The following is a 16,028-nucleotide window of genomic DNA, read 5'->3' as shown; positions in this document are numbered from 1 at the left end:
ACTAAAACATGAAGAACGGTTGCAGGAACTGGGTATGTCTAGTTTAATAGAAAGAAGGACTACGGAAGCAATGTTCCAATATCTCAGGGGTTGCCACAAAGAAGAAGGAGTCAAACTATTCTCCAAGGCACCTGAGGGTAGAACAAGAAGCAATGGGTGGAAACTAATCAAGGAGAGAAGCAACTTAGAACTGAGGAGAAACTTCCTGACAGTTAGAACAATTAATCAGTGGAACAGCTTGCCTCCAGAAGTTGTGAATGCCCCAACACTGGAAGTCTTTAAGAAGATGTTGGAGAGCCATCTGTCTGAAACGGTATAGGGTTTCCTGCCTAGGCAGAAGGTTGGACTAGAAGACCTCCAAGGTCCCTTCCAACTCTACTGTTGTATTGTATTATTGTAAGACCAGAAGTGGGCAAACTAGAGAGTCATATGCAGTTTCAAAGTTAATTTCAAACACCATCTCCAAGAAATCTGTTCAGGTCTCTGGTAAGAGATAGCTAACTCTTTCCTGCAATCAGGCCAAGGACAACTTGCTGTGGCTGACTCGCCATGGCTGTCTTGCCCCGACTGACTCACCCTGGCGAACTTGTCATGGCACAACCCGCTGAATAACAATTCATTCTGGGGTAATTCAAGAGAGGAACAAAGAGAATTGCAGTGGCCGTTGTCTTGCTTTAGGTTTAAACTTTCTCAAGTACTCGAGGCTGAGGTGAACTGCAATTCTACTTGTCTCTCTCATGAATTCTCCCACATTGAATTGTCCTGCAGTGAGTTGTCCCATGGGCAAGTTGACTGTGGTGAGTTGTCCCAAGGTGAATTGGCCAACGTGAGTCAGCAAGGGTGAGATGGTTGTGGCGAATTGTCCCTTTCTGCCTGCAATCTGATGTTTGTGGGAAGAAATTGAGAAAGAGAAACAAGGATGCCCATACAATTTTGCACTAGTCCCATCCACTCCTTGTTTTAACTTCATGTATTGTCCTAATAATCAACAAATTAACCTTTGAGGAATTTGAATCTTCCAAATAGGAAGGGCCAGGGATCTGTGCTTAAGGCTGCATTCAGAAAAGTATGCAGCAACAGAGAAATAGTGTAGATGGGGGGGGGGGGAGAAGCATGCTACTTTTTAATGTCATTAAATAAGAGCAAATCAGTCACAGGCTTCTAGCTGTCAGGCACAAAAAATCAGGACTATGCACTAAATTGCAGTTGAGAAGATTTATTGTTCAAGCCTATGTACAAAAATTTAGTCAATTAAAGTTCAACACTAAATTGGTACCAGATAAGAATCAATCGAATTCAAGAGTGGTTGGACTTAGACTGTTTGTGGCAATGTAATGACTCTAGGCTGATGACTCATTTAGCCACTTTCTACCCTCCCTGCTCTGCCTGCTTTTCTCTTACACTAATATACTCAATAATACTACATAATTTTAAACCTGTATTTTTAACCCAAAAGACATTGAGGAAAAGAGAGCTGGAAATTCCATATCCGTCTTCTCTAATTGTCACAAAATATGGGCAATTATATGTTAACCCACCTCATTTTCTAAATCTAGTTGTGATCTCACAGCTTACATACAAAGGTCTTCTTAGCTATATATATATAAATTTTATCAGTACAAATACAATATATATATATATATATGATTGTGTGTGTGTGTGTGTGTGTTTTCGTAGATTTTCACAGGTGTAGGTATGCTGGTTTTGTTGTATTTGTTGTATAAGTGGAGTGTATATCACACCACTTGCTGAAACAAAGCCAGCACCCCATCCCCTCCCATCCCCATCCCCTCCCACCAAGATTTACAGAAAGACGGCAGCTCCGTTCCCATTTTAAGACCAAGCTTGAAGATGGAAGGTGAGATCCTGCCGAAACGTTGCAAAGACAATCTCAATCTTACACGGGAAAAGACCCGAATACAACAAAACCAGCATATATATATATATATATGTATGTATGTATGTATGTATGTATGTATGTATGTATGTATGTATGTATGTATGTTGTATTTGTACTGATAAATAAATAAATACACACACACACATACATATGCGCAGTGTGTGTGTGTGTGTGTGTGTGTGTGTGTGTGTGTGTGTGTTATGTCAAAGCACCTGGTATGCCCAAATATGGGTGGGAGCATACTGCTTCCCTTTTGCCTTTCAGCTCCACCCTATATATATTTTATATATTTATTGTTTTGCTTAATTGTTGTACATTGGCCAGTCACTTTTCATGAGATGCATGTGTGTGTGTGTGTGTGTGTGTGTGTGTGTGTGTGTGTGTGTGTGTGTGAGAGAGAGAGAGAGAGAGAGAGAGAGAGAGAGAGAGAGAGAGAAACATCTATAGAAAATTTTATGCAGACCTATGACTGTCATTATTTGCCCTCATTAAGTTTCAGAAGGTTAAGCTTTTCCAGGACTCTAAAATAGTATTTTAGCTTTCTTGTTAATAGTAATTTGACCGTTATTGTTTTGTTGCTTTTCTGTCTGCTTACACACACCTTCTTGCTCAAATTTTAAAAGTCACTGTAGAACTCTTGAGTAATTAGTGTATAATTCATAGTACTGTATGTTCCACTCTTCTGAACTATCTAGACTAATCTGCCAAAAACAGTTTAATAGGCTCACAATAAGAAATATTTCTTACTGGATGAGCAGAGGGGTGGGATTGGCTAGAAATGGAGGAAACAACTTTCCTAACGTCATAAAATTACCATAAGTAACTATGGCTCTCTGTGGTCAAAAAGACAAGTCAAATGGTTTGCCTTCACTTGCTTTAAATGTAGCTCATCTTTTTAGAAAATATAAGTTTATATGTTTAATAAATTAGTAAATTCATCAAAATATTAATTCTGCATTCATAATAGAACTAAGCGAATCCACAAGTTTGAGATAGTAACAACTCATAACCATTACAACATGGACAAGAATGGCACAGATGTTAATTTGGGCCATTACCAAAGACCATAATGATGGATAGGCTATTTATCAACTGCTCCTTTGGTGCCGAATAAAGCAAGACCTCCTGGTACCCTATTTCCCATCTCTATTATGTACAAAAAAGGATTCAAACCGGAATAGCCAACACACCTTTTGTGACTGTCCATCTAACCAGTCACAATATTGTTTTCATTGGCTCTGGAAAACCTGGTGCCCTTTTGGTACACATAGCAATGATTTAAATTTTATGTTCCTTGGGCTTTGGTTTCTGCTTTTGCTGAATGTCATTAGTGTCATTAGTCAATATATTTTTTTACAACATGCAAAATTTTTCTGTCCAAAAAATACTTCTCTCTCTTCTATTGAAAGCGGGGATTAGATGGGAAGGGATGGGGCAACAAACATAATCCTTTACACAAATCTTATACATGCACAGACAAAATGTTTCACAAGGTTCAGTGCAATATCTATTGGCTATCCACTCTAGCTTAGTCTTACAATGATTTCTATCCTGCTTTTTACTGTTTTGTGAAATGTATAGAAGTTAATGAAAATTGCATCCCTAGCACTAAATGGGGAACTCTAAAAGCATACTAGTGAAAGGCTCCATAAAGCAGGAAATGCACTGGCAAGGAAGTGAACAGCAGCAACAGCTACCATACAGTACTAAATTTATTTACTCCTATGGCATATAACAATTTGGGAATAGAACATCTGGCACCTCAAATTAAAACATTTTAAAATTAGTTCTTAACGAGCAGAAATAAAAACCAACAAACTGACTTTTTTTTTACATACAGTACTTCTCTAGTAAATCAGCTATATAACAAGAGGCAATAAAAACAGATTTATTTACTACACTTCCTGTTACCAGTGATCAAGCAGAATATGGAAATTAATCTCTTATTCCAAACACACATTAGGCAACTCATAACTACAATGCAATTACCTACAGAAGCATTATGCAGAAAGTAGTATACTAATATAGACTTCTATGTAACAAGCTGCAAAGGAAGTTGGAAACAACCACCTCTTCCTTGGAAATACGGGGAAGGGGGGGCAGCAGTCTCCAAGCAGTGAAAAATAATTTTCAAAATGTCTCTGCAACATGGTGTTACAATAAATCACAAACATGATTTCCAAAATATTAATTTGTCCAAAACAAGATTAAATTACAAATGAAATGCAAATTGAAATAACAGATAATAGTAGAAATCACACTGGATGTAAGGCTGAAAAATCAAGAAAGCTTTCAAGGATTTCTTTTCCCCCAATATGGAATTGTCAATCCATTGTCTTCTGCTCCCTTCATAGATATTATAGGCAATTCCATTTCTTTGGCATACGCTGAATGCGCACACATTCAAGTTAAACTTCAGAGATCCTAAATTTCTAGCTTTGATAAACCAATAGATTAAGTACTGAAACATTACAACTGCGAATGCATCTCTTATGAAGAAATGGTATTTTATTGTTTAAAAAAATGATAATTTCACATGAAAAGAAAATTTCTCCTAATAATGAAAAATCATTAATGATTTATTTTGTGTCTAATATAACATACATGCCAATAATCTGGATAACAGTCATTTTGAAGACTTAAAGTTTTCATCCTTTTATTATACTTACTTATTTCTGCCTGTCATTAACATTTAATGGTTAATATCATCCATCCCATCCAATGAGATGGATCTCATCCAATGAGGTGGCTGCAGAGATGGGTTTCTGCCAGTTCGCCCCGGATCGGGCAAATCGGTAGTGGCAGTGGAGAGAGGCTCCACCCATCCGCCTGGACGCACATGAGCAAACCGGTAGTAAAATAAATTGAAACCCATCACTGGTTGGCTGGATCGAGTTACTGAAGCAGTCCCTATGGGCTCTGAGGGATGGTAGAGGACAGGAAGGCCTTAAGGAATGTTGTCCATGGAATTGCGATGGTTCGGACTTCGACTTCGTGGCTAACAACAACACTGATCCATCCTAAATCATGATCCTTTGTTCCCAGATCTAGTTTTCTTTTCCTTTTTATCTATGTTTCTACTATTGCTGTTCTGTTAGGAAATACTAATTTTGATGATAACCTTTGTCTTGTTGGTGCATGTTAAAGAAAGGGGTTTTCCCTATTAAACAGACTTCCTATATTTGTAATCAGCTATGTACTAGTCTGAAAGCTAAAGGTTAACTAACATTTTTTCAGTCCATTAAAAATAATGTTAACAAGTTTTTCTTTTATGTGTACATATTCTTCAAAAATGATTTGGACATCATGTGAGCAATTCTCTGCTACTCATTAAATTATGCAGATTTTTTTAGGCTTCCATGCAAGTTTGAAATAAAAATATAGTTGTGAGCTTTTTTAAGGAACTGTCTCTTTAAAATTCATATGACCTTTAAATCTAAACCTGGAAAATACAGCAAGTAAATGCTGTAGTAAATGCAGAAAGGTTGTGACCTGGAGTTCAGTGGCCTTCTAGATCATTTCCAAAACATGGTTATTCCTGAATGTTGTTTCTCCAGATCGATCTACGAAGAATGGATCCAATTAGTTTTGAAGCCAACCTGCTCTCAGAAATAAATACTAGTACTTACTAGTACAAGCTACCTCTGACGGATCAAAGTCAGACCGGTAGTATCCATTGCGACAAGTGCAGATGGCAGCAGCTTCTGATGTGGAGCGACTGTTGGGAGGACATTGTGTACAGACTCCTTTTCCTTGATGAGCTTTGAACATCCCTGCTGGGCAAGCTACAAGAGGACAGAGAAGACAGGACTTTTTTTTGAATCAAGATTATATAGCACAAAAAAAGATTAAACTTGCTTTGATATATGTTATCAAAAATGTTGAAAAAATGACATCATATTTTTAATGTAGCATTTACTTCTCTAATTTTAATAAAATTCATGAGGAAATATCTTGAAATCAGACAAAGAGATAACTGTATGGATAATTAATCTATGAATGTCTTGGGACTGGCTTTGTTGCTTATGCACTTTGCTTCTAAACCACGTAATGACTACACTTGTCTGATAAACCTCATAAAGACAAAGAACAATAATCAGGATAAATCATCAACTGCAGTTATAATACATGCAACATTTATAACATCTTCATAGTTAAACACTATTAAGTTATAAAAGCCCTGACTGTATTAATTAAATGCTTTGAAAAATATTAAGATTTTCTCTGGTTGGTTGTTGAAAAGACTTTAAAGTGGACCCCTGACACATCTTTGTAGGAAAGGACTTCCATAAGCATGGCATTTCTATTGAAGTATCCTTTCTCTTTTGACCTCAAAATTCATCTAATTTGGTAGAGGCATCTGTAGAATAGACTTAGATAAGCACAAGCATTCTAGATTAGATTAATGTTTAAGACATTTTTTTCACACCTTTTCAACTAACTGAAATGGATAATGTACTTTGTATTGAACACAGAATGGAATTGTTGCTACTGCAATTGGTAAAGAACGGGCATAGAATATGATCATGCTGGCATGTTATGACTAGCAATCTAAATGCCATATTTTAAAATCACTGCCAAAATTCACAACTTTTTGGTACATATTTTATTAAAGAGTCTGAAGTCTCTGAAAGTAGGAGACAGAAAGCACCATATTTGCAGCAATCCCTAAGTAATAGGAATTGATTCTGAGTCTCCTTAGTGCCAAGGTATTCTGTTATATGTTGTTTTAACAATGAAATGACTGGCATACAAATTTAATAAATAAATGCATGTGACTTAACAATCTGAGGGGCAACGTTTTATTGGGAATTTTTGCATTTATAATATTGAATCGAAAATGTTACCTGGTTTATTTTTAATTTGATCTGATCGAAATTCAGGATTGTGGACCAGACTGAGAAGTGGAAAAAAAAATCCCGTGGCAAACACCCTCTTTGCCAAAAATGCAATATCCTTACAGTTAGTAGGGATTAAACTCAGTTCAAGGGTACATTTAATTTTAATAGTATAATGTACAATTCTTCAAAGCCCAGTACAATTCTCATTCAATTTATTATTGTACCATTTTGCCAACTGGATTGACCAACAATAATTCCTAAGGAAAGTTATTCATCATAAACATACTGACGATATCTAGACAGACCTTTCTGTCCAAAGTGATATGTTATGATGGAAATCCTGACCAGGTCCTGGAGACTATCAAGATTTCGAAAGGGACTAAAACATTGATGTTGAATCCCAGCAAGACTAAACTGCTGTTTATATGGAAACGGACTGGTTTTCTGTATGCTCATGTGGCGACTCTAGATACAGTAGTTGTCTGAGAATCATGGAACCTGCTATATGGAGGCCGTGCTGATTGTGCCTTTCCTCAGATTGTTCTGGTAGGCCAATTGTAGCCCTCTCTTGACAAAAAGACAGTGATGAGAGTAATTAATGTCCTTGCCACCTCTTATATAAATCATTGCAACGTGGTCTACATGGGGCTGCCTTTGAAGGCTACTCAAAAGCAATAGCAGAAAAAAGTTGTTTTTCACATATAACACTAGTATTATAGGATTTCCATTAGTTACCACAAATTTCTATGTGCAATTCAATAGCACTTAGACTTATATACTGCTTCACAGTGCTTTACAGCCCTCTCTAAGTGGTTTCCAGAGTCAGCAAATTGGGTCCTCATTTTACTGACCTTGGAAGGTTGGAAGGCTGAATCAACCTTGAGCCAATGAGATGCGAACTGCCAGACTGCTGGCAGCGGGCAGAATTCAAACCACTGAGGCACCACGACTCATATTCAAAGTGAAAATCAAAGTGTTTCTTTTCCTGTACAAAGCCCAATAGTACTTATAGTTCTATTCAAAGCAATAATCCTATTACAATAGCACTAGGATTATTGCTTTGAATAGAATCTACCAGTGGTGAAATTCAATTTTTTTTTACTACCAGTTATGTGGGCATGGCTTGGTGGGTGTGGCAGTGGAAGGATACCGCAAAATCCCCATTCCCACCTCACTCTGGGGCCAGCCAGAGATGGTATTTGCCGGTTCTCTGAGCTACTCAAAATGTCCACTACCGGTTCTCCAAAACTTGTCAGAACCTGCTGAATTTCAACCCTGGAATCTACCAGTCTACACATCTCATGGGATGATCCTGAAAGTTCACTACATGGGAGATTTGGAGAAAAGAACTATAACCTTCTGTTTGTCAGTAATGGTTTCAAATTTCTGGAACAGCCTTCCCAAGAGATCCTCATGACATTCTCATTTCCCTATTTTTAGGAATGTGTTCAAAATAGAGTTGTTAACACAAGTTTTAAATATTTGACATCAATGGATATACATTATCATATTTTGTTTCATGATATATTAACTTATTTTAGTTTCTGTTGTAAATCACCATGAATATTCAGGGGGTTTAACAGTACAAAAATTAAACAAAGACCTTTCAATGAAATCCTACTACATGTCCTATTAAAGTAAATCATGTAAGTATCTGTTTAAAGAATTCCAGTAAAATGTCATTTTCAAGCTTGCAAATGGAATTATTCCAGTTTAATGTCTTATGTGCCCACAACTAGATATGAATGATGTGCAACACTTGTATCTTTCACAAACTACCTTAAAACTGTCCCAAAGGTGTTTTTTTCAAAAGGCAATAGGACTTTCTTGTTTTTCCTTGAAGACATTTCTGAAGAAGCGTTAGGTGAGTGAGAAGTGAAATATCTTCAAGGAAAAAGAAGAACGTCCAGTTGCTTTTTGAAAAAGCACTTCTGGAGCAACCATGACATGGGTGACTGAAAATCTCCATAGACATTTACCCTAAAACTGCTATCATTATTATTATTATTCAGTTTTAATGCAAACATAAATTGGTGGCCCTGGTAATCAGTCTAACTAGTGTTATTTCCAAGTTAATCAATGCTTTGTACTAATTTGTTATTATAGTAAAAAAAAATACTATTCATTAATGATACAATGATACCATGAAACTCTTGCAGTTATAATCAATAGCATTAGCTGTTGGAATTCATTTGGATACATTTGTTATTTGTCCTTTTTCAGCATGGAAATTTGTCCTTTTTCATCAGGCGTCTAAGACATTCATGCAAAATTGCTGCTACTAGCTGTAAATATTTGTACAGCACATATATTTTTATATGGCACATTCCTTCAGAAGTTCAGGCCATTATGTTTAGTTGACCCTGTATAAATGGCCAGCTGTCAAGATTTTAGTAACATGCAACCTAAGTTCAGATCTTCTCACACAATCAAATACGTTATAAATGTTAATCTTTTCAATCCAATTGTAGCTTTGGCATTGGGACAGAATTGTTTTTTGTATTTGTTTTTAACAAAGCCACTAGAATTCAAAATTCTGAAAGGCCTGGCTCTAGTTTTCTAATGCTAAGATAGAAATATGCACAAGAAAGACTGAGGCAGCTGGGACCTCATCTTAATGACATAGGTGAGCTAAAATTAATAGTTGACATAAGTCCAGTGTGAAATTTTTGTTTGGAGTGTGAGGTTTTTGACGCTGAAATAAATAAGCAAATCTAAAATAAGTATAAGAAGCATTAACTTGAGATGGAATCGTCTCTTATAATCATAATGAAGGATGATATGCATTAAGAATAGAGACTCACATCGCCTACTGTAACACATTTCTATTCATTTTGGTAGGCTGTGAGTGTCTGATTTACATAATAACTGAATAATAATATGCTTTACATGCATAATATCCACATTGTGTGACAATAATCAAAATTCAATTCCTGTGACAAAAGGTAGATAAAGAAATAGGAATAGTGAGGATGGGTAAAAGAATAAGAGAATGAGGCAAGAAACTGTCTGGAGAACTGCTACATTCACATTCCAGTTGTTCAAAGATCTCTTCTTTGATCACTTTTAACAGTTTTTCACTATTCATATGAAGATGTCTCCATATTCATGAAAGCCACCTATAAAATCTTTTGATTATTTCACTGCAAATTTCAAGCATTTCTATAATATCACCTTAATATGTGTTCAACAGAAAGTTAGCAATACATTCATAAATAGAAAACTAGAGTACAGATAATGATTGGATCTTTGCATTTAAGCCCGCTTAGAGCGGGCTGTAAAGCACTATGAAGAGGTATATAAGTCTAAGTGCTATTGCTATATATCTATCAGAGTTGATATCTATCAACTATGCACACTTTGTGATGTTCAACACAAAATGCCAATGATGGACAGAATTGCTTGCTCCAACTACTATAGAAGAGGCCTAGCCCAAAGCCAAATTAGTTGTATTAGTTGTATACAATTAGTTGTATTTTCTTTTCTCCCAAACATCTTTCTTTACATATCAATTACAATATGAAAGGAAACAGATGGATCAAAATAGGGGTGGGAGTGCGCTCTTTGTGTGAGCAGTTTACAGAAAACTCATCTTTGGCATTACTGCTAGCAAGGGAAACAGATGAGGCGCTATGCCAATCAGCTGGGATTTGGAAAAGGAAATATAGGTCTGTATTGCGCAGGGGCCCACTTCAAAGTCGGAACAAACCAGTTCGCTCCCAGCTGATAGTAAATAGATAAAATTAATATGCATTTGGGCTATATAGTGTTATGGATTTGCTTCTAAAAGATACTTGGGAGAGTATTGGTGGTGCAAACATAGCACCTGTTTTTCGTTGTCAATCAACTGCATTTTTTCTTGCACTAATATAAATATTAGCATACTTGATTAGTTCTTACTTGTTTCGTGTAATTCTTAGAGCCCATAACTGCTATATTTTTGTTTATGAGATATCTGAACAGGCAAAGGGGGGCATGGACATTTGAAAAGGAAGATAAATGGGAGGAAAAACACACTGCCTAATTTTCTTGGCATTTGTGACAAAAATTACCATAAAGAAGTCCCCCTACAAGTACTTAGCACTAAATGAAATTATTTTTTCTAGCATCAGGAAGATTGATTTTTCAATCATAGAAATGTACTAGAGCCAGTAAGGAGGCAAAAGCATTCAGCAGGTAGCTGATTAAAGGTATGGAAATTCCAGACAGTAGCTCCTGGAGGTACTGATCAGGTCATAGAGCAGAGCATGTTAACTTGTAGTTAGCACTTAGTTGGGGGTGCTGCACAGCACAGGAAAGCTGCACAGGAAAAGATTACTTGTGAAAGTCAAAGGTATTGAACAATCTTTGATTGTAAGGCTAAGTCTACCAAATGGAATACATAACGTCAAAAAGGTAGCTAGACATCTGGTAGCCGTACCTCTATTCATTTCCCTCTGTTCCTAATGCACAAGACTATGTGGGATCTTTGGTGCTTTCTGATATTGATTGTTTTCTTGCAGACATTTCACTATCCAAACTAGGCAACATCATTTCAACCCGGACCTACAAATATTCTCCTTTATTGGCAGAGGACTATCCAAGACAAACATCCAATTAAAGATAGAAACTATAAAATATAGAAGCATAAATCTCCTCATAAAAGTTTGTAAAAGGGAAACTGTCAGAGACATAGTGTGAGAAACTCACCAGTTGACTTACTAGCAAATTGAAGTTTTGCAGCTGGCTAATTTTATGAAAATGTTCATGTCCTGTTCTCGACATTCTAAATGTCCCACAATCCAAAGCATTGCCAGCCCAATCTGCTTCTTCCTTCTTTAGCCTTTTTTTCCCAAAATAAGATACCAGAGAGCTTAGAGATAAAATGAGGGAAATTGTGGCTGGTGACCAAGGTGTCAGGCCTGGAAGCCATTTTTTGTATTGGGCCTTCAGACTTGCCACATTTAATGCTGTGGGAAATTGGGAGGGCGATCATATGGAGAGTGATAGATATAGTCAAAATAACATTCCTTTCTCAGAGAGTCAATGACGTCTCGCCTTGCACGTGTGACTAGAGGCATATCCAGTTGGGACGGTGCCAGATTGGACCATGTGATGGACATGTGGGTGCTGGGCAGGGACTTGAACTTTCGTTTGGGTGGGAAAAACTTGGAATTATCCCAAATGTGGCAATATGACATCTCTAATAAAGTGAAACTTTGAGGAAACTTTGAGCCTCGGAATCTTCTTTCGTTAGGGTGTTACTTGGAACCTTGACACAAAGAGCAGAATCTGGAAATTCAGACTCATTAACACTGAATTCCCTGGGGAATTCCTTGCCATGGAGAACTTAGTGCTTGGTAGATTGGTTGCAGGCATTTCTGACTAGGTAATGAATTACCATCCTCATTCATGATTCAATCCTGAGCTACAGTGTATATTCTCTTCTATTGGAATTCCTTGCTAGTCTAATGCAAATTATATCATTAGGAGGATTAGGCAGGCCTGATCAATTTAGTTTTGCTCAATGTCGTTATTTTTCCAATGTCAAAATAATATTATCTCATAACTCTGAAGAAAACCTCAATATAGTTTTACTTTACCTGCAATTTTACTAATAAACCATTTTCCCCTTATAAAATCCAATTGTGCCTATAATTTCCACTTATTTGCTATTGTGCCTTCTTCAATAGTGTGTGTAAATTGTTTTAAGAGACCTGATCTACAAAAATTGAAGAAGTACAGAAAAAATATTAAAATGTAATTGCATTTCAATCTGCACATTGATTTGGAAAGTGCAAATAAAACAAATGTCTTTCCTTATCCCTGACTATAGAAATATAATCAAAATGCTGATAACTCTCACATCCTTTTTCCTTCTATTTGGACTATGCATGCTTTGTACCAATAATGGACTAAATGGGAGTTACACTGATGCTAAATCCTGAAAACATCGCAAATAGAATGAGTAATTTGAAAACAAAGATAAAATTTTAGAAGGTAAAGCTAAAATCATTCATCCATTAAGATTCTATTGAAAGAGGTGATTTATAGCTTTATAAATATTGAAAGAATAGGAGCAAAACAAAATTTCAAGAAATTTATAGAAATTTACAGAAAGTGTGTTCTGTAGATCTAAGATCAGTGATGGAAAAGGTCTTCATGTACTTCATAGATGTGCCTCTGTAACTCTATGAGTCTTGTTATAAACTTTGTGGTCAGACAGATTTATTTATTTCTTTTTATTTATTTATTGGACTTCTAGACCGCCCCCTCTCCCCGAAGGGACTCGGGACGGTGTACAGGTACAAATTAAAATCATAGATTTGCAATAGGAGAGGCAATTCCTTATGTACAGTAATCACACTTTAAGATCCTTGAAGTTTTAGAGGTCACCTTAAATTACCTATGATAAGCAACTGGTAACAAATATAGATTTTCAGCTAAAGCATTATGTGGTCCCTGCTACCTGGATCAATTACTATCAAAACCTTCACATTTTCAATCAATTGCATTTTCCAGAAACTTTTCAATAGAACAACAGAACCACAGCATAATATTGGAATATTAGAATTTAATTAAGTATGGATATGTATGGTCAAACCTGACCAAATTCAGAAGAAGCCACAATTGATTATGTATTAATTATGCAATACTGCTACTTACCACAGCTATTACTAGTAAATCCAAAAGCAGAATTACTAATAGGAAAAGTGCAAAGACTACTTTTTTTAACAGATATCAATTTGCATAAATTGTAACATCCACTGATACTACTTTGTCTAGCGTTTCACAAATGCTGGTCTCCACATGGAATGTGACACCCATAGTGACATTTCTTCCTTAAGAAATATGTTAAGTATCTCATATATCTTTGCAGTGACAGTGATAAAAAGAAAGTAATTCTCGTCCATTGCCTGCTTCTCAGGATATGAACCATCTCCTCACACTGAAGGAGGGGAAATTAATAAGAGCAAACTGAAGCAATCAGTTTGAAGCAATTTCCTTGAGAAAGAGTAGGCCACCTAATCTTTATTGAAATTTTTCAACATCTAATTCAAAACATAGAAAAGCATCCTGTTCTCCCAGTTAGTTCTTTCAGATAGTAAAAGGGATTCGGAATGTGCCACATAAAGATAGGCAAAAGAACCACAAATGCTTTTCGATAAAAACTCAGTTATGACCACAATAACTGAAAACATTCTTCAGGAGGCATTCTAGAGTTCATAGATATCTATTACTTTCTTAATAGCTGATTGTCAGGTTTACCAGCTAGACCAGACAGGACACACAACAAGATAAGCTTATTATACTTTGCTGTAAAGCTAAATTAACAAAATCTTGCAAGTCTGAAAGCACAATATCCCCACCATGTCCCTTACAGCCCAAGAAATTATCCAGCTGCGAGCCATACTGTCTTTTGTCTGATCATTCCCTAAGCAGAATCTCCCATTGATGTAGCATTTCTAAGCTTGGAAGTCTATTTTGGACTAAAGTTTCCATAAGCCTTGATCCCTGACCAGGCCAACAAAGGCAGATGGGATTGAATTCCATTATATTCTGCTTTTTAAAGAAGTTTATATCCTTTTTACACCACACCTCTATTATTATGCCCATAACACAACAAGAGTTTGGGAATAAGGGAACAAATTTTTGTTGTTGCTGCTGCTATTGTTTCAACTGTTCTGCTCTGGATATAATTTGTTCATGTTTATTCATGCACTAATAAGATTCCACAAATTGTTGCAATTGGTGTAGTTGATGCTGCCCTTAAGAACTGCTTAAAAGTTGGAATTGCTTGACAAAACATCTCAATTATTTAGCAGGTTCATATATTTAGACTGTTTCTTGCCAGCATGAAAGCAAAAAATACTGACACAAACGTAATTCATTTTTTACTTTAAAATGTAATTTTCACCTGCTGAATTGCAGCTTTTCTTCTATATCAAGCTACTTAAGGACAAAATATTTATTTGGAAATTAGTTTGGTGAAAATAGCTTTATTAAAAAAAATAACAATACAACTATTTATTGATTCACATTTCTTGTATCTCAGACTATGGAGTGAATGGGAAATACGTAGCCACCTTATTTAAGGAGAAGAAAAAGAATAGCAATTGGAAATGCAAACATAAAGTATAAATATGAGATTGAGACTGATGCAAACTTTTGTAAACCTCTTTCAATTCATTGTGCGTATAATTTTGTTATAAATCACCATGATAATCCTCCATTTCAGTGAAAGAGACATTCAAACCACAGTATGCTAAAGGAGAAAAAATTACACTTATTATGATCATTTTATTACTATTGTTATTTGCCTATAACATTTAGGAAATTGGTGAGATTGAAGAAAGATCCTCCATTATTACAGATTATAAGCATTTTTATCCACTCTGCTACACTAGCATTAACAAACCTGACAGAGTTTTCTCGCTCTTTAGTGCAACTTTGCCACTAGCTAATTGAAAGATAACTTAGATGGAGTTGTAGCTACCATCAAACATACTGTATCCAGGACCGGTTTTAAAAGACAGGGATTTGGCTAGATTTTGCAGCGTGCAGATAACAACAGAGTACATTGTTCTGTATTAATCAAATAGAAATATTCCTGGGTCAGATTTTAAAATGTGCAAAATAATAACACACAATAGAATGTTAGTATGCTTATAAATATGATACTTTTGATAAAAGGGGAACTTTCAGCTGTGCATTCTTCAAAATATTATTTGCTTGCTTCCTTGTAATAAAACCAATCAACTATATTTGTAAATTTTCTATTTTATCAGACAGTATTAACTACAGATAGCAAAGGCATGAATAAACCTACAAGAAAATTAATAAAGGAACCTATTTTTTGCATTAAATTGTCATTAGTTAGCTACATCTTTTGTTAACAGCAAGAGAGAGCTACCAACCAAAACCACTTATTCTGTTTTTCTTCCAAGCTTTGAAATTTTTCTTATATAACAATTCCATTTTATTTTGGCTGCTGTTCTAATAGCAGGAAAGGAACAGTACAATGTAACTAATTGTGCACTGACTGGCTCAGATTATAGCAATCAATGAGGATATTTAGGGCAACCAATTTGTCACTGGTCAGACTATTCTGATCTTGCTTTTCATGTGTCTTTCAGTTCATCTTCCGAAAGACAGATTGAGCTTGCTTACTGTATGTACTGCATACAAGTGCCTTAATTATCCCTTCAGTGTAGGCTTTTACTTTTGCAGTAATATGGACAATGTGCATACATTTTTCATGTGTATACTTTTGCATTAATATGGACAATATGGACAACGTGCATACA

General features: G+C 35.9%; 1 protein-coding gene across 4 annotated transcripts in view; it reads right to left on the bottom strand.

The window, feature by feature from the left end:
* Positions 1–16,028, bottom strand: part of EPHB1 (EPH receptor B1) — a 402,482-nt gene that overhangs the window by 109,041 nt on the left and 277,413 nt on the right. For all 4 annotated transcript variants that reach the window (XM_081956413.1, XM_081956414.1, XM_081956415.1 and 1 more), the window contains one exon: positions 5,530–5,685. In XM_081956413.1, coding sequence (XP_081812539.1) covers positions 5,530–5,685 — 156 coding nt within the window. The remainder of the gene's footprint in view (positions 1–5,529; positions 5,686–16,028) is intronic.

Source organism: Natrix helvetica, assembly GCF_964273705.1.
Source record: "Natrix helvetica genome assembly, chromosome: 5".
Classification (NCBI taxonomy): domain Eukaryota; kingdom Metazoa; phylum Chordata; class Lepidosauria; order Squamata; family Natricidae; genus Natrix; species Natrix helvetica.
Note: the sequence above shows the minus strand (reverse complement) of the source record. Positions and strands in the feature narration are given on the sequence as shown.